This window comes from Dermacentor albipictus, chromosome 1 (assembly GCF_038994185.2).
Source record: "Dermacentor albipictus isolate Rhodes 1998 colony chromosome 1, USDA_Dalb.pri_finalv2, whole genome shotgun sequence".
NCBI classification, from domain to species: Eukaryota; Metazoa; Arthropoda; class Arachnida; order Ixodida; family Ixodidae; genus Dermacentor; species Dermacentor albipictus.
This window is the reverse complement of record NC_091821.1, coordinates 426,197,827-426,217,561: the sequence shown is the minus strand read 5'-3', so window position 1 is coordinate 426,217,561 and position 19,735 is coordinate 426,197,827. Positions and strand designations below refer to the sequence as shown.

Here is a 19,735-nt window from a genome sequence, read left to right as displayed (position 1 = left end):
TGGGGTCATTTCGACGTCTTCCACGATGTGGTGCCACCTCCTCCACGAACGTATTCGAGCTGCGGCGTAGTGAAACGCCGAAGCCGTCCGATGTGAGACCATCTTCCCTTCTCTTCGCACGCGTTGAGAGCCGCGGCGGAAAAGCGCTCTCATCACTGAGGCAGCTGTCCCCTCATCAACGGCACCAGCATAAACAAATGTTAAAATTATGCAAGAGTCGCGGTCCTACCTGCGTTGTAAGTGTGTAGGCCCAAAATAATCGCCATTCCGGCCTAGCTTACGAGGTAATCAAACGAAGCCGCTCACGACGAAGAGAGATTGCCGCGGGTTTGCCTTTGCACTCGCGGCAGCCGAAAAAATTCAAAAGTGTAAGGGACAGCTTTTAAGAAGGAAGGACACCATCAAGAACGTTACCAGAGAGGCAAGTTGTCGCGCGTAGTTGAAGAATGGCGCTAGTCATTTTTGTTGCCGCGGAAGCGCTAGAGCAACTGAAATGCTCTCTCCCTCTCTCTCTCTTGTCAGCGCATTGGTAGCGTCTGCAAGATAACACACAAAAGCTTCTCCCCTAGGCCCCATGACGGCGTTGGTAGTACCCGCGCGCTAAAACACTTTGATAATTTGAATGTACCGTCACATTGGAACTCATTAATTCGTAAACTTTGTGCTTGTATCTTTTTTTTTCAAACATTCAAATTTTTGAATATCTTTTCAGAAATATTCAGGCACTAAATCGAAATCCGGCTTCCAAAAGTCACTAGAACTTAACTTTCTCACTCAAATGCAACAAATTTCATTAAGATCGCTCTAGGGGTTATCTCAGAAAAACGTTCGTATGTTTTACATGTATTTGAATAGGCAGCGTCGGACTATGGCCGGAGCTAAAGCTTCCTCCTAAAGGCGAAGCTGAAGCGTCCTCCTAATTTCTTTTTCCTTTATATATACAGTGTCTATGGACGCGCTTGCTATTTATTAGGAGATATTCGAAATGAGCAGATATTCAAACTCGTACCCAAATCCGGCGTCCCTTAATAGCATATATCCAGAGATTTATACGAATTGTTCTTGCGTGGCCTGTGGTGAGGTAGCTACGTTGCCTCATATGCTCTGGGAGTGCGGGTCGCTGGGCCCGAAGTTCACCAAGGAAGAGTGGGACGCCCTCCTGCGAAGTCCCGTCTTTGAGGATCAAATCCTGGCCGTCCAGCGCGCCCGCGATCGGGCTGGCAGACTAGATCTGTCAGTCCCGTCGTGGGGTTAGCCAGGTGCGCGTTTTTACGCGCTTTGCTGGACCAAATAAAAGTTTATTCACTCACTCACTCACTCAAAATGGGGACCTGTCAACACTGGCCGCACCCGCCATCTTGCTGGCAGCGGACGCGTTTGCTGAAGGAGCAGTCTTAGGCTTTTGCCTCGGATCTTTTTTTTTTTCACCCATAGCAACGAACAACAGGGGGGGGGGGAGGGGGGAATAGCACAGAACGAGGGCGAAAACCTCAGCTAGGCTGTCGAGCGAGCACTTCCGTTTTGTCATTCCGATGGGACAACAAAAGATGGCGGATGACACTTTACGACAAATCGATAGATGAGGCTTGACATTTTCGCTCTCCCCTTATGACTTCTATGTTGTTGGCGAACTTTGAAATCCCTGCTTCTTTTTCACTCTGGAAGCTGCGAAAAGTACACCAGCTAAGCGAAGGAATGACTAACCATGGCAGTAGCGCAATGACTATGGCGTCGCTGAGCTATACTCGAGGGCACAGGTTCCATCCCAGCAGCAGCAGCGGCATTCCCATGCAAGGACGCTCGTGTACAGAGTACTAGACGCCCGTTAAAGAACGCCACGTGCTCATTATATACACCGGAGCCTCCTACTAGGGCGTGCCTCGTAATTATAGAGTTTGGCTTTTACACGTACCACCAAAGAAACTACTTTATTTTAAAACGGAGCGGGCGAAAATGGCCCTTTTATTTCGTTTTCGTTTTCTTGTTCTAGATGGAGTGAGAATCCTGAAAAACACTAATATGATTAAACTGAGAGCAGAAAGAGCTGCGTTTCCTTATTTAATTTGGTAAAATGCTTCTTAACTTTACGACATGTGGCAATAGCGCTGTTGGCACCAATAGGCTGCTCGTATTAAAAACGTTTTGTAGTAGATTATCTGAGAAACCGCTGAGAGACTATATTTGGTCATCTTGTTAGGACAATAAAGACTGCTAAGAGCATTATTGCACAACTGAATAATTACCAAGAGGTATTTATAGAGACGCTGCAATGACCAATGTAAGGACACGAATCCCTGTTTATGCTTCCTCATAGTCCGATATAAACGAGTTCTTTGTCCTGAAAGGCGTGTGTGCGCGGTATACGGTTTGCCAAAAACCAAAACCAGACTCTAGAATGGCGCAGCCGGTAGCAATCAAACTGCCCGTAGATCAAAGCGAATAGGGCGTAAAAACGTAAACAAAACACGGTTTATTTTACTGCTGTGCGACTTGTGGCGTGACTTATTTTTTAGCTACTTGATACGCAGTAACGCATTAAAATTTAATGTCTATAGGTAGAGCGCCTTGTCTTTGCCTTCCGCAAAAGCGTATGCGAAGATAAAAACGAACTATAGGAATAAACGTAATAATAATACGTGGCAAGCGAACTATCATTTAGATCGGCGCATGAGCAGAAATATTCCGGAGCAAGATATCTTGCGTGCCGTTGAACTTGCATGACGTTACGACAACCAATTCACGAAGATTTAAAAAAAAGTAATAACTAAGACAAGAATGTTGCTAAATAAAGAACGAAGGAAATCCCTGGAGACAACTGGGATCAAAATCCGTCGATGCTATAATTACGAATGTCATTTGCATGATAACACGCCAGGAAAAATAAGTTACCGAGAGGCTCGGGGAGTTAGTTTCTTTCGACGTCGTTCCAACATAGTCAAGACTTCGTGTCCTAACTGAAGGAAAGAATGACAGCTATGCCCATATTTTACAGTGGCCTACCGCCTTGGACAAAAAAAAGCTTATACAACTGCTACAAGATCTGCAAATCCGCTAACCTTTATTTTGACACCAACTAAAGTCAATGCTTTGTATCCAAATGCGCAAATGGTGCTAGAATCCGTGATTGCTACACTATCAAAACTGTATGATTTCGAGAGTTATTCAGAGTACTTACGCACTTGTTTCATTAGATCTTACAATAGTTAACGAAAGCATTCTCACATTTCCACCCCCTGCGGGCAGTCAATGTTAGCACGGGACCTCAGGTGCGCGCTTACAAGAGAAGACTGTGGCAAAGAGTGTCGACGACTTGGTCGCAAACTGCAGCGGCGAAATGTGCGTTTCGCCGCAGAAGGTGCGTCCGAAACGCACAAAGAGAAATCGCTCCATGACAGGCTTTGTCACGAAATCATGGTTGCGCCTCGTGGCGAGAAGCGCCGCCTCCATGGCCCACTTTGTTCTTGCGTGCACCTTCCACTCGGTCGGCTCGAATGTAACATTCAGCGCCTCCTTCGCATACGACGCGAGACACGTTCCGAAAGCTTCTTCGGCCTCTCGATGCCCGTCGTGTGGAGAAGCGGGCTGCAAAGCGGAGTCAAACATCAGCTTCGCAATCAAGACGCCCATAGTTCCGTAGTTTACACTGGGCTCCGGAGCCAATGGGTAGAGAAAGTCTGGCTGCAAGGTAACGGCTTGAAATCGTCCCCGAATAAGTGGCAAACGTCCGAGTTCTTGGCTTATATTGATGCGATGCTCCGTGAGTCTCGTGCTCAGTACGACGTTGCCGAGAAAGTCATCGCTGTAAGTTTCTTGCAGCGCAGGATCATCGTCTGTGTCCACAGGTTCTAGGTCAGCTGGGAACAAAGCCAACAAATAGCGTTTATGTTTCACACATCGCCTGGGTAGCAAACCAATACTGCCAAACACGTTACAGTGTCGCTAAAGACACAATGGTGGAAACCACAGCAGACTCTCTAATTATAGAGACCGTTACTACTTGGGTAGTATTCTGGATAAGTGCTAATTATGCCATGATGTGGAATTTAACAGTTTGTCAGCTCTTATTGGCCCATACGGCTGCTGCAGTTTCTCTGATTTGCTCAAAATGCCGCCGTCGCAGAATTTGACAATATGGCGGAATTAAAGGATGTCCAGGGCAGTCCCTCAGAAATATATGAATTCAGGCATACAAGCCAACTGTGGCCAAACCACTAATTGACCTTACCAATTGACTCAAGCAGTCGTGCAGTCGTGATGTCCCTGTGTCGGAGATGCAGTCACTTCAGAATTTCGTTGTGGTGTAACATTTAGAGGCCCCCCAATATCGGATGACAAAAAATATTCAGCTAGGCATCGTTTGAAGAAAAGCCGCTGCAGGAACTCGGCCCAGCATATTGCCATCAGCCGCTCTTCAATCGTGTAGCCATGAAAATTTAATTACCATGCCCCTAGCGAAATGACTAATGTTCATCTCCGAGGCATTTCACCAAGGCTACATAAAGATTATCAGTAATATCCTGGTTTCGCATTCACGCAGAACCTCGTAGTCGAAAATTTCGAGCGCCAGCAAATCGCGATGTTACAAGGTGACCTACCACTGACAAGCGTCATGCCCGAACGGGAAACATTGTCCGTTGGTTTCCTGATTATTGTCGCAACTTGACACATGCATATCTCGCTCGCTATGAGATAAGAGTGGGTGGCGTGCGATTATACAGTAGCGCAAAGAGGACCCAAAGCAGAATCTGGCACAATATTTAACAATTGTATTTGAAGAGAAAGCACGTTGGTAGGAGGCAAACATGTTCTTACTGTGTATTTTGGCGGCACTCGTATGTTTGCGCAGTACTGTCTTGTTCAGCTCAAGCCCTTTGCTAAAATTCCACGATTCCAGCGCTGCTCCTCGAACATGCTTCCATATGCCAGTGACGGTGTCCGCCAGCTTGTCCTCGGTGTCCTCATCATCAGCCATGACCGTCGGCAGTGCACGATTAAATTGCAAGTGCAAGACCTCCACGCACCTGCATGCAAACGAAATGTAAAGAAAACGTGCCGTCTATGCTTCAAAAAAAAAGCAAAAAAACACTGGCGTGTTGCGATTAGAGGGATGTTTTCGGTATTGCATTTACTAAAGATTCTGAGTGCGTTTATAATGGCCTGCATCGGCCTGGCTTTAGCATATAGTTGGGAAAAAGTCATGCTTTCAGATGTTGTATCACACAATACTGCCAGTAGTGACTAGTTGCCTTTAGCATGGATGTTCTTCCTTGTACGTTTCTGGGTTAATTATTACCACCCCGGGTAATTGCTTAATACTGATTTTTTCCTCATACTTCACGTTTTCCGAAGGATGTGCAGTATTTTCTCGCTGTGCCCAATAAATTGAGAGTGCCACTGACGATATTTGTTGAAAATACGGGAAACGCACTGTGTGTAGTATTGTCAGGATTGGGGGCTCAATCCCTTCGTCCGTGGTCCTTTGCCAAGATTGGAGTACGGCATGAATTCGAAGGTAGCTGGCCCATGCCGTCGTCCAACTTATTTACGCTGAGATCGTTGAGGAAGTGAAGAACTGCTTCTCATCGAGAACGGGGAAAAGGGTTTATTTACAGAAATTAACTCAGTCTAACATGACTGCTTGAGAAAAAGAGTATTAGTCCAACAGGACTGCATGAGAGAAGTGAACCAGTCTAACATGACTGCTCAAGAGAAGTGTGTCCAACATTCGCACAACCACAGTTTTTATACACTCGATCCGCCGGTCCTACGACGCGGCGGCTGTTCGTTTACACATCACCAACTCGCAGCTGCTCTGAAGACCAGTTTACAGACACAAAGGCACACACATTCCGTACACAGAGGCAACCGCACGGGGTGCCGTTCCGGGAAACTGTCGTTGTCGATCGCGCGTCGCTCATTGTTCCGAGCCACTCTGAACCGTGAGAAGCACAAAAATAAGTCGTTCCCGCGGCAGCTTGACCAGGCGGGTCGAATCAGCTCCGCGTGGAATCATTGTCCACACACCGAACTCGTCCCGTCACAATGTCGAAGGGGCTGGAGGGAGGCGGCGGATTCCAGCGCAAAGGTCGCTTCTTTGAACGCCTCGCAGCTGCAGCGACGGAGAGGGGGAGGTGCGCGTTTTGCACCCCTTGTCGTAATCGGGTGGCAAGGTGGCAATCTTGTTGCGCAACTCGCCGTTCTTGACAGCGCCTCCATGGCCCGAAAAGTCTCGACTGTCTAGCGCTGACAACCGCTAGGCAGGAAGAGAACGGCTGCTGGTCAGGGGGGGGATTGATGTCTTGGCTCGCAGCGACCACCTGTGCATTGATGTCACCGCCCCAAAACATCCAACAAGGACAGGCAACTGCAAAATGAACCCCACAACACGGCTCTGCGCCGAGATGACGTGCATTGGCTCTCACTTTAAACTCGCTAGGCTTCAAAAAAAACAACAACAACATAAGTGCAGAAACAAAAAAAATGCTGCATTTCACTATGCCAATTTCTGAAGCAAATTCCTGCTGACAAATTCAGCAATCATGGAGTGAATCCTGCTAAATGAGAGGGGATCTTCTTCGCTTAATAAAATTAACACTAGTAACCCTAAAATTTAGGCGGGACCCCCAAACGCAGAATTCAAATTAGCCTGCTCAAACCATCCGCATTGCTATGCAACTTTCCCTTCTTATATCTAACGGAGAAGTTGTACTCTTGGAGAGTGAGGCTCCATCGGAGCAAGCGGCCGTTTTTGTGTGACATTTGATTGAGCCACGTCAGAGGACAGTGGTCGGTCTCGAAGATGAACTTCGCTCCATACAAGTAACACGACAACTTCTGGGCGGCCCAAACCAAACAAGCGCATTCCTTCTCTGAAGCGCTGTAGGCTTCCTCTCTTACATTTAGTTTACGGCTGGCGTAGAGGATAGGATGCTCCTCGTTATCGTCGCCGACCTGACTAAGTACCACGCCCATACCTCTGTCGCTTGCGTCGCATTGAACTATGAATTCCTTTGTGTAGTCTGGCGCGCGAAGCACAGGGCGAGAAACCAATAGCGTTTTCAAACTTTGGAAAGCGTTCTCTTTGTCCTTATCCCAGTGTACGTTACTCGGTGCTCCCTTTCGGAGGGCATCTGTTAATGGACTTGCCAATTGCGAGTAATTCGGAATGTACCGTTGATAGTACCCCACAAGTCCCAAAAATGAACGAACGTCCGTTTTCGTGCGCGGCTGAGAAAAATCTCCAATCGTAGCTATTTTCAGCTCAGCCGGCCGTCTCATGCCCTGACCAACAACATGGCCCAGATAAGTAACCTGCGAACAACCAAACCTACACTTTTCCGCTTTCATCGTTAAGCCGGCTTCCCTCAACCGTGAGAACACCTGTTTGAGGTGCGATACGTGTTGTTCCCAGCTGTCCGAAAAAATGGCTACATCATCAAGATAAGGTAAGGCGAACTCCTGCAAGTCTTTTAGGACAATATCCATTAACTTAGAGAAGCTAAACGGCGCGTTCTTCAGCCCGAAGCTGAGTGCGAGAGGGCGAAAAGTGCCTACAGGCGAGATGAATGCGGCATAGCGGCTGGCACTTTCTGAAAGGGGAACTTGCCAGTACCCCCGCACGAGATCTATAGTTGAAATGTATTTAGCAGCGCTAACTCTTTCAATTCGTTCCTCAATGTTGGGTATCGGGTACAGCTGATCCCTAGTGATCGCATTTAACTTCCTGTAGTCAACACACGGACGAGGGTCCTTGTTAGGGTTTTCTACGAGTATTAGCGGTGACGTGTAGTCACTCTCAGCGGGCTCAATAACTCCCAACTCTAGCATGCGCTGTATCTCTGCCTCCATAATCTCTCTCTGTCTTGGAGACACCCTGTAAGGTTTTGATCTTACTAGTTCGGCAGAGGTCAGCTCAATTTCATGCGTTATCAGTTCGGTTCTACCCGGCCGATCACTGAATCTGTCGATATATTCCCCTAACACCCCTTTTAGCTCATCTAGCTGCTCGGGTCTTAGAGCATGCGAGCTTACCGAGTGTTCTACTACTTCTTCTAGGCCGATTTCAGAGTTGGAGGTTGTCCTATACTCCTTAAACTTGGTACCAATGCCATCCGGCTCTTTGACAGTATAGTTAACGACTCCGCTCCGCTCTACATACGGCTTCATCAAATTACAGTGATATATCCTCACTTCCTTCCTGCGACCGGGCATTCTCAAAGCATAGTTAGTTTCTGAAAGTTTGTGCAACACTTTAACGGGCCCTTCCCAGTGAACTTCAAGCTTGTTCTTTCTTGAAGGTTTGAGGATCATTACCTGGTCTCCGGCGTTAAACGTACGAAGCCTCGCATTCCTGTCGTAATAGAATTTGGCGTTCTTTTGAGCTAGTGCCATGTTCTTTCCGACTAGTTCTTGGGTTGCGCTTAGCCGTTCCAGTAAATTTAGCACGTATTCAACCACGGTTGGACTCTCCCCTCTTTCCTCCCACATCTCTCTTAACATTCTCAGTGGAGAACGGAGTGTCCTCCCATACACTAGTTCTGCTGGTGAGAACCCTGTCGCTTCATGTGGAACCGTTCGCAAAGCAAACAAAGTTGCCGGCAGACAGTTCTCCCAGTCCTCCTTGTGCTCGTAACAGAGCGCACGCAAAACTCGCTTAAGCACCGAATGCCACCTCTCTACACTGTTTGACTGAGGGTGATAGACAGAACTGTGTATTAACTTTACCCCGCACTTTTGCAAGAATGTGGAAGTCAGTGCGCTCGTGAATACTGACCCTTGATCTGCCTGAATTTCGGCTGGAAACCCAACTCGTGCAAACACTGTCAAAAGCGCGTCTACTACTTCAGTGGAGCTGAGCTCTTTCAAAGGGATTGCTTCTGGAAACTTGGTAGCCGGACACAGCATGGTAAACAAGTACCTGTAGCCTGATTTTGTTTTTGGAAGAGGCCCTACCGTGTCTATTACAAGCCGTCTGAAAGGCTCTGTTATTAAGGGCACTACCTTCAGTGGAGCTTTCCAAGTCTCTCCTGGTTTACCAGAACGCTGGCAGGCGTCGCATGATCTTACAAAGTTTTCTACATCTTTGAAACAGCCAGGCCAGTAGTATTCCATAAGCAGTCTTTCCTTTGATTTGTTTATGCCTAGGTGGCCGGACCACCCATTTCCATGACAAAGACTCAAAAGGTCCTCCCTATACTTAGTAGGTATGACTAACTGATCTAAAATCTTACCCTTTCGATCTCTGTAATGCCGATACAACAATCCTCCTCTCTCATGTAACGTTACGTTGCGCCTAGCAATGCCTTCTTTAGCTGTGTCACGTAATTTAGCTAAGCTCTCATCATTCTTTTGCTCAGCTGCCAGTGACTCTCTATCCACGCGTAAGAGTTGATCGAAGTTCTTTGAGGCCGGTGATAATAACGACCCTGTCTCGCTTGTGAGCGCGTCTGCTTGCTCTTCCTGCAGGCTAGAACTCTGACACTCTAGTGCTACGCTCTCATTGAGCTGGTCAGCTGGCAGGCTCTCCTCAACTGTTCTTTTGTCCCTCGGGCCTAGCTCGGATTCGGGTATTGAAGTTATGCCCTTTTCTGCTTCCGCTGGAGGAGCTTGAGCATTTTCAGCCGAAAGCGCCGCGATCTTACGAGCTTGGCCTCGGGTCAATGCCTGTACTATGCCCTCTCCCAGTCTCCCAGAGCCCTCTGTCACGCAGCAACTGATTCGAACGATTCGAAAAGATGTAGGGATATTGCCGTGACAAAAATTTGGAAACTGCAGCCTCAGTCTCTAGCTCCCCGAATGGTCCACTGATTTTGACTTTGGCCATGGGCAGACACACGCTGTGTTCTTCTACAACCTGTTTTATCCATGCTACTTCTCCGGTGAAGTCATCTACCATCACGTAGGACGGATGGACAATGTCCAGCGTGGCGGCACTGTCTCTTAGCACTCGGCATGGTTTTCCATTAACTTGCAGGTCGTGGAGATATGGACTTAAAAGTTCCATATTCTCATCCTTTTCCTCCACGTAGGAAAAAACTACGCTAGACTTCTCGCAGTTTACAGCTATATGTCCCAGTTTGTGGCATTTGTAACAGCGAATTGGTCTAACAGATTCGAATTTTCTTTTCTGTTCTTTTTGTGTGGTTTCTCCGTTAAGTTTCTCCTCGCTCTTTTCTGCGGGCTTTTCCGCCATGTCTACAGGCTCTGATCGTCTCGTTTGCGCACCCTTTTTGAACGGAAATGGTTTCCGCGGTCCATTTCGACCGTCCCAGTTTCCCTCCTCGGCGTTCAACTTTCTACGGGTTGCGTACTCTTCGGCTAATTCAGCCGCCCTTTCCACAGTGTTTACATTACCTCTGTCTTGCACCCACAGTTTCACAGCTTGGGGGATGGTTTTGTAAAACTGCTCTAGACACATGCATTCAATGATCATGTCTCTGCTGTCGTACGCTTCCGCGCTTTTAAGCCACTCGACTAGGTTGGCCTTTAAGCTATATGCAAACTCCGGATAGCCCTCGCTATCTTTCTTGCCTGTGCTCCTAAACCTTTGCCGAAAAGCTTCGGCTGAAAGGCGGTATTTCTTCAGGAGACTAGCCTTAACTTTTGCATAATCATATGCATCCTGCACACTCAGTCTGGCGATTACTTCCGCCGCCTCACACGGCAACATAGACAGCAACCGCTGTGGCCATGTACTCGGACCGAAGTTCATCTTTTCGCAAGTCCTTTCAAAATTGCTTAGGAACAAGCCTATGTCGGTCCCGACCTCAAATGGCTTTAATAGCCTGTCCATGCGGTACGATTCTGCCTCACTTGATCGACCCAGAGCTCCTTCACTTCCTTGAGACAACTCCAAACGTCTGTTTTCAAGTTCAAGTTGCATTTTTCTTATCTCGCGATCTTTATCGCGTTCCTCTCTCTCTCTATCCCGTTCCTCTCTCTCTCGTTTTTCTCTGTCTCGTTCTTCTCTTTCTTTTTCCCGTTTCTCTCTCTTTTTGAGAAGTTCCAATCCCATTTCAATATCTTGCTCACTGGCCTGATTGGAAATTAGCTCCAATAATTCCGATTTGAGCATTTCCTTGCGTACATCTAGGCCCAGTTCCTCACCAACAATCAACAACTCGTCTCTCAGCAGTGTCCTTAACTCCATGACTGCTGCTTTACTGCCTTGATTCTGCTCTCTAAATCTAGCTAGGAAAACACAACCTAGCTAACACACAACAATCTAGCTTCCCTACTGTTCTAAACAGAACAACCACAAAATGAAGCCTAGAAAGTCAAAGCAAAAACCAAGCACTCACCGCAGATACAGCACCATGTCGCAAAGTCCATCTCACCGCTGTCAGCCAGTTGTCAGGATTGGGGGCTCAATCCCTTCGTCCGTGGTCCTTTGCCAAGATTGGAGTACGGCATGAATTCGAAGGTAGCTGGCCCATGCCGTCGTCCAACTTATTTACGCTGAGATCGTTGAGGAAGTGAAGAACTGCTTCTCATCGAGAACGGGGAAAAGGGTTTATTTACAGAAGTTAACTCAGTCTAACATGACTGCTTGAGAAAAAGAGTATTAGTCCAACAGGACTGCATGAGAGAAGTGAACCAGTCTAACATGACTGCTCAAGAGAAGTGTGTCCAACATTCGCACAACCACAGTTTTTATACACTCGATCCGCCGGTCCTACGACGCGGCGGCTGTTCCTTTACACATCACCAACTCGCAGCTGCTCTGAAGACCAGTTTACAGACACAAAGGCACACACATTCCGTACACAGAGGCAACCGCACGGGGTGCCGTTCCGGGAAACTGTCGTTGTCGATCGCGCGTCGCTCATTGTTCCGAGCCACTCTGAACCGTGAGAAGCACAAAAATAAGTCGTTCCCGCGGCAGCTTGACCAGGCGGGTCGAATCAGCTCCGCGTGGAATCATTGTCCACACACCGAACTCGTCCCGTCACAATGTCGAAGGGGCTGGAGGGAGGCGGCGGATTCCAGCGCAAAGGTCGCTTCTTTGAACGCCTCGCAGCTGCAGCGACGGAGAGGGGGAGGTGCGCGTTTTGCACCCCTTGTCGTAATCGGGTGGCAAGGTGGCAATCTTGTTGCGCAACTCGCCGTTCTTGACAGTATGCGTACAAAGTTTATGTTCTAAGCCATTCATACTGCGAACGAATAGGGCGTGCTCACAGTGTACCAAACGAGAGAAAAATTAAGGGCGTTCCGTTCCGCCATCTTGTTGGGGCCCCACTTGCTGTCCTAATGTGTCACAATCATCATAATTATCATCTTAATCAGCCTATCGTTTTGTACACTGAAGGACGAAGGCCTCTCCCAGGGTTATCCAATTACATTTGTCTTGCGCTACCTGGTTCCCACTTGCACCTGCAAAGTTCCCAATTTCATCACCACACCCACTACTGTGCATATAAGGCCACTTTCTTATCGTTTCCCGATAACACTTAGGTTGAGATGTGAAGTACAATAACACCTTGGTTGGGATGCCAAGTACATCGCAACAGACACTTTGCGGGTCATTCGGATGAGATTGACACCTTAAACACGCTTCCGGTTTCGGGTGTAGCCGAGGGCGTTTTGAACGCAGCTGGCGTGTGTTACGCCGGCTGCACTGACCGGCGTGCTAATTTTTTCTTCTTCTAAGTGAAGCTTGTATTGGCTCACAAGTTTGGTGGTGGCCTGGTCACGTAAAAAATGGCTGTGGCTTAGCTAAGGTTAAGCCCAGGATGCGAAGCATACTAGCCTTTATTTAAGTTGTTGAACCACTATTTAGCCTGGTGAACTGCTGTCGCTTGGCTATATTTGGTTCGGCTAGACGAAGAAACAACTCATGCGTTACTCTGCTTCGCCTTCAAGAGTGGAACGCGACAGCGTTCCCGTCGACCCGCTAGCGACTACGCGCCCCGCATTGGACGCGGTGAGCGTCGAGCAACGCAGCATTCGGCGCGGCAACGAAATGTGTGCCTGAGCAAGCGACGCACGCCTGAGCCTTGGAAACAGCTCGTTTCTAAGGCAACACCGCATTCACTAGAGGCGCTTTTGTACCGCTTTGAAGCATCGTACTCGTGGCTCAGTGGTAGCGTCTCCGTCTCACACTCCGGAGACCCTGGTTCGATTCCCACCCAGCCCATCTTGCGAGAGTTGAGCGACGGCGCGAGTTTGGAGCCCCGTTTCTCCTCTGTCGTGACGTCACGGTGTCAAGTGGTATGGCATGGGGTCAAAGGTCATTGAAGGCGACAGCGCCGCGCCTGAGGAGCTGGGTTGAGATCTCGTAATATGCTTCGCATAAAACCCAGTTGTTCCTAGAGCAGAGCAGCTGCGGGAAAGGAGGTTTTGATGATTTGACGGCTGCGCCGGTGCCCGAACGTGAGTCATCAGCGAAGATTCCAGCTGCACAGGCATGCGCTCACGCCACGCGCGCAACCATTCCGAGCCATTTCGCTTCCGCCGGCCAGGGAAAGGGCAGGAAAGGGTATCGCACACGCTGCGACGGCTTCGTTTCCGTTCAGTTCAGTCTCGGAAAACGGGTGGCACGGCTACGCATCGCGCGTTCCCCGGAGAAATAATAATAATATTTGGGGCTTTGCGTGCCAAAACCACTTTCTGATTATGAGGCACGCCGTAGTGCAGGACTCCGGAAATTTTGACCACCTGGGGTTCTTGAACGTGCACCTAAATCTAAGCACACGGGTGTTTCCGCATTTCGCCCCCATCGAAATGCGGCCGCCGTGGCCGGGATACGATCCCGCGACCTCGTGCTCAGCAGCCCAACACCATAGCCACTGAGCAACCACGGCGGGTCCCCGGAGAAACAAACAGGCAGCCTCAGACGAGCTGCGGCGAGAACTCGCCCGTGAAACGGCTCGCCGTTGACGCGCTGATCCAGTCGTTAAGGGCCAAATATAGTCCAACGTAGCGTGAGCGCACGCACACGTTACGTCACGTTGATGAGAACAACAGCGTCTATCGTTCAACCGACGGTTCGACGCACTGGAGCAGCCAACGTAACCGGACGCGGCCAACGCACTCCGACGTGCCCGGCGTTGAGCGACGCTCGCCCGCGCGCCGATAACATAGGACCGTAAACGCACCTTTACCGCCCCAGCCCAGGCAATCCGACAGCAACGTGAATATCCCGAACTGAGGGAGCGGGAGGCCGAAGCAATCCAGCACCGTTCATCATCATCATCAGCCTGGTTACGTCCACTGCAGGGCAAAGGCCTCTCCCATATTTCTCCAACAACCCCGGTCATGTACTAATTGTGGCCATGCCGTCCCTGCAAACTTCTTAATCTCATCCGCCCACCTAACGTTCTGCCGTCCCCTGCTACGCTTCCCTTCTCTTGGAATCCAGTCCGTAACCCTTAATGACCATCGGTTATCATTCCCAGCACCGTTACCTGTGGGTTACTTAACGGTGGCGAAGGTCAAGCGCAGGCAGGACAAGCTTCGCTTACTCCCCTTTTTCAGTTGGGGAAGAGTTGATATTTTTTGCTTGTGCTACTCAACCGCGCGTGGTCTTAGTGCGGGATAGTTTTATTCTTTACTAAAAATGATTGCGAACGATCCTTACAAGCCTCCATAAAATAAGTGCCATGAGCAATTTCATAAGGTGGACGCAAGACGTGTTGTACATGGAGAAATGTTTATTTTGATATATATAGATGGTCGTTCCGGGCTTTTTGTGCATTCATCCAAGGCTGTGGTACCAGGTAAATAGCAGGAGGTCGTGCACGCAGCTCCGCCGGACAGCGTCAGCTGAAAGAAAAGTACAGGAATGCTGCGAGTAGAGGCGAAACGAGCGGAAGTGGTGAATGGGCAGCATTATACAAGCAAAAACAATTCGCTTTTACATACATGGCGTAGAAAATATCCGACTCATCCCAAACAATACGATAAAATATGAAGAAAATGTCTGGTTTTCAAGCATTCCCTCATTCCGTGGCATTATTTCGTGCACTTTAAGAGCACAAATACACGGGCTACTGCGTGTTTCTAAAACAACTTGGCATCAGCAGAGGCGATGGTATACACGCTACGTACATAGATTTGGCCACAACACAGGCTCTAAGTCAAATCATGCTAGACGCTCGCAGAGTGTCTTCACGCACTCAAGTAAATTGTGTCGCTGCAGAGCCTGTTTCAATCGTTCAGAATACAGTTTTTGAGTTCCTGGTTTTTGAGCCCTCGGCGTTATCTTTTGCTCGCTTTGCCGGCGCAAGCAACACCCTCCCGGGATATCGCTCCTGGCGATTGCACGTCGCGTTTTCGACAAGCGAAAATACAGAAAGAAGGTATATGTTGCGGAACCATAGCAAGCGTCACAAACGTGTCCCACTAAGATCAGTACATGTCACAGTTTGTCACCACGACCGAGCCTGCTTTTTGCTATACTCGCACACAACTTTCTGTGGCTATGAAAGGAAAGCTACGGAGCCAAAGAGCACACAAGTGTGAGCGCTTCTGAAAAGAGTCCCGCGTTTTCATCTACTTTATTTTAAGCTGGGGAGGTGAACACACGTGCACCTTATTAGGAACCGTTAAATAAGAGAAAACACACTACTTAATGTAAAAGCTTACTTATGTCGCACCTTTCCCCTTCCGCGTCCGAGCAAACCCAAAACCGTCACACGTGGAAACTCTACGTGGATTCATCCTCCGTTCCGAGCAACCAAAAGCACTGTAAAACGATGGAGGACTACTCGACGCGGTAACACACGTGCAGAAGTTCCGCCCATGTAGCTTTTCCTTCATACCCACAGAAAGTCGTCCGTGAGTATAATCGCGTACCAACGCCAGGCGCGGCGATCATGCCTCAAGACTATCGCAACAAGAGACAAAATTAATTATAATAATGATTGGGTGAGAGAAAGCCTCCCGAACTTGTTCCAGCAGTGTTCAATACATGCGAAGCTAACCGACTCATACGGCTGAACTGCCTTTTGCTAACTGCCTCGCATAGCCGGGGGTGGTGAGAGTGCCTCAAAAGTATCCCATAAAGTAACGAAATCAATTACTATAATGTTGGTGGTCAAAGAAAGCGTCACGAACTTGTCCCAGTAAGATTCAGTACACGCGAAACTAAGTGCGCCACATGGCTGAGCTGCTGTTCGCTAACTGCGTTACAAAGCTGGCGGTGGCGAGCGTGCCAAAAACTACCGAAACAGGTTACAATAATCGTAAGGTCGATAGAGAGGGTCGCAAAGGAATTTTAGTATTTGTCATCAACTCAAGGCAACTGTGCCACGACGGCCCCGCTGTTTTTTTTTTTTTCGCTAATTGCGTCACAAGTCTCGGTTCCGTGCCGTAAAAGCCTAAATTGCTTGAACTGTGTCAGATACTGTCAACCAAAATTTCTCACCTTGCCGTAGTTCAATAGTGCAGTGGGGCCGTGTCGAAGTGCAGAAGGAACGCAAGAATACGTCGCGAGCCCGACAAGCCAGGCTGCATCCAATTATTACAGATGGGCCAAGGTAAGTATACCTGGTAGCGAAGCTTCCATAGGAGCCCATACGTATACGTTCAAAACATGGCGGTTCATCGGTGGTTCATGGGGCTTAGGGCAATCTGTATTTGGAGAGAACACTTCCGGCGGAAGAAAAAAACAATCTGACGCCATATCTGTTAAAAAACAGAAGTGACGTCATTTTGTTTTTAAAGGCGCGAAATTTGTTTCGTTGGCCTGCTTTTGTAGCTGTATATTCATATGCCCCGAGGGCTCTACATCATGGGCCTTTGGAGCTTCCAGCGCGGAAAGCGATGCAGGAGAAGGCCAGCCATACGGTTGTCGAAATCGCACCCCTGCACAGGACATACTTTCTTTGGAGGCCGACAAAAGCTTTAGTTACATGTAGAGTGCTGGTCCTATCGTCGGACGCCAAGCCCGTCGGCCAGGGCAGTCGCACGAAAACAACTAAACAATTATCTGGCGGTCGTAACTCACTACTTTTGACTGAACCGGTTAAGAAGCGATGAAGCTACCGGCGTCACCGAATTCAGACGAACGTCGACGAGCAAAAAAAGCACAAGTGAGATGGGCGTATTTCAACAGGTCAACTTTACGAGCGCGCCTTTCTGCCCATTTCAAGTAGTGCATTGCAGTGCGAGTGATAGCGGCGTCAACGCCCCTTGTAACGATGAGCACTGAAAATAAATTTATTTATTAATCATTATAAAATTAAATGAACTTGTATTTTAACTCGTCACCAATATATAAAATTGACCATAAGCTCCATTTTCGTTGAATGAATATAACTGTGTCTCGCTGAAATTTAAAAAAAAAATCATTTTTTTTCCTTCCCAATGTTTTTTCCCTCCAAACATAGTCGCGCTTCAATTGCTGCTCCCTAACCACCCTTGCTGATGTCGGTGACAGTTTGTGCTGAGCCGCTTTTCGCCCGAAGCTTCGCGACCTATTTGGATCGACCTTGGATGGGCCTCCGAACAGACGAACGTTCACCGCGCAACCGGCCTCGCTCGCTTCGGTGACGTCTGCGGCGCATGACGCATGCATCTGGCGGGTCTGGCATGCCGTTAGCTTGTTGCTAGGTAACACAAGAACAATAAGCCGCAAAGTATAATTTATGCGCAAAGCTTTTATGCTTTAGCGGGAAGGCACAAAAAAGATTAAAACATTTTCTGTAAGTTCATTTCGCATTGTTCTTTCGACGCTCGCGTCAGATAACAGAGGGGGCGAACGCTATGCGTGACGTGTTTCCCGCGGCCAGTTTTCGCCCGAGCGTCCCCTCTTGTTGAATTTCTTTTTCTATGGAGAAAGCGTCAACACGGGAACGCGTGGCTCGCGCGGAGCGCGTTCTCTACACTCTTAGAAATATTTACACCCCTTGGGGTGTATCTTGTCCCGCCACAATAATCGTCATCTGTCTTGCCCGCGTTTCCTTTCTTTAACGCTGCGAGCCCGGCACTTCCCAGTCACGAACGGCATGCGCGTTATCAGTGTGACGCAGCTTCTCGAAAGGAAAGTAGCGAGCACCGAGCTTTCAAGACAGGAAACTCGGGCAAGACAGATGACCATTATTGTTGTGGGACAAGATAAGCCCCAAAGGGTGTAAATATTTCTAAGAGTGTAGCGGCGGCGGTGCTGCGAGCGATGTAGTGCACGCGCAGCGGGTCCGAAGGCCACGCCAGCGCTTTGTTTCCATGCTCGCCGCCTGCTCTTCGCTTTCTTCCTCACCATGCCCTCCTCCGCTTTCCGCCTCATGGTTCCGCCGCACCCTCCTCCCCGCTTTCCTCGTCACGTTTCTTCGCAGCTTTTTTCATCCCCCACTGGGCGCCGCGTTCGCTTCCATTTTTAGCTGTGCTCGTTCGCTCGGTTAAAACTGACTCCGACGCTCGCCGCAGGAACGGGTGCCAAAGAGTGGCGCTCTAATACGAAAGCCCATGGAAAGAAAAGAGTCGTACCTTCTTTGCACTTTATCGACTTGCATTGGCGGTTCTCGTGCTGTCTTCCAGGCATATGCAATGAAGGGGACAAAAGGCATGACAAGCAAGTACACACATGTGGTCTGCAACTTGCTCCTTGCCAGGACGTCAAGAATGCCACGAACCGCTTCAATGTCGTTCGTGCGAAGAGTACGAGGTGCCTGGCTCAATGAGGAGTCGGCGTACGCATTGAGGACGGGCCACCACCTACAAGTTTACATAGCCACGAGTTCGGCGTAAACTTGTCCGGTCAAGGTACTTATCAGAAAAAAAAATACTTCTGGTCATTGACCAAGTGACAGTTTTTTTTTTCACGTTTAGGATACTGGTTCATTAGTTTATATTTGACAAAAAAACCCGCATGGGTCTCGAAATGAAATTACATTTTGACTGCTTCAGTGGCAAGTACGCACTGTGTTCCTTCACCTGAAAGTTTACAGCGGCGTTCAGGAAGAAAGAGGTTTGTATAAATAATAGTATCTATTTTCTTGATTGTTTCGCAGATAGTGACATCCATCGATACTTTGCTCGTTGAGCATGGACAGCAATATACAGAAAATCGGCTTGTTTAGGCGGAGAATGCACCGGATTAAAAAGAACATCGGGGGCACGCACCCACGCGGGTTTAGCGAAAGAACCAGATATCATTAAACTACCTCTATGGCTAGTAAACCTGTGGTAATGATTCGCTGACACACGGGAGCAGCAAGATAAGCAGCAAGAGAAGCAGACGACACGGGCACTGGTTATATATGGTCTGAATAGCACAGAACGTCCATTGATTGGTAATAGCGGGGCTTTTGTCAGTATAGCCATGAGGAACATCCATACTTTCCAGTGTTTTGTGACGCATCTACTCGTACTTTAAACGCAAAATATTGCACAGAGGCTAATATACGTAAAAATAGTTTGAAACTAGGCTTTGTAGGTGCTTGAAAATTTCCTTGCAGTTGACCTTTACCGAACGGCGGTACGAGCACTTTTCGTTCTGCGAAGGAGTCAACTGAGTAGGCTTTCTTCAGTGCACCCGAAGTGTAAGACAGCATGCTGTCAGACAGGCAAGCCAGCTTGCGATGCACTATGGTCAAGCGGCTTTGGCGTGAGATGGTACATGTTCAACTTCTATTACCGCGCCAGCCGCGCCAAAGTACGCTGAGCGCTGCCAGTCACGCTGACTCCGCCGGACGCTAGACTGTAGAGCGGCCGATTTTTGCACGTTTCGCCGGAATATACACGAGCTTTTAACGCGTTCTTTTCCCCTGAACTACGCCATTCACAACGCGGTACT

The 19,735-nt window shown here is 48.6% G+C and overlaps 1 protein-coding gene across 1 annotated transcript in view; it reads right to left on the bottom strand.

The window, feature by feature from the left end:
- Positions 1-3,032: 3,032 nt before the first annotated feature.
- The window catches only part of LOC135897304 (uncharacterized), a 50,067-nt gene continuing 33,364 nt past the window's right edge, over positions 3,033-19,735 (bottom strand). The window contains exons 9-11 of the mRNA XM_065425913.1: positions 18,427-18,654; positions 4,813-5,021; positions 3,033-3,854 (exon numbers count right to left, since the gene is read on the bottom strand). Coding sequence (XP_065281985.1) covers positions 3,250-3,854; positions 4,813-5,021; positions 18,427-18,654 — 1,042 coding nt within the window. The 3' untranslated portion in view covers positions 3,033-3,249. The remainder of the gene's footprint in view (positions 3,855-4,812; positions 5,022-18,426; positions 18,655-19,735) is intronic.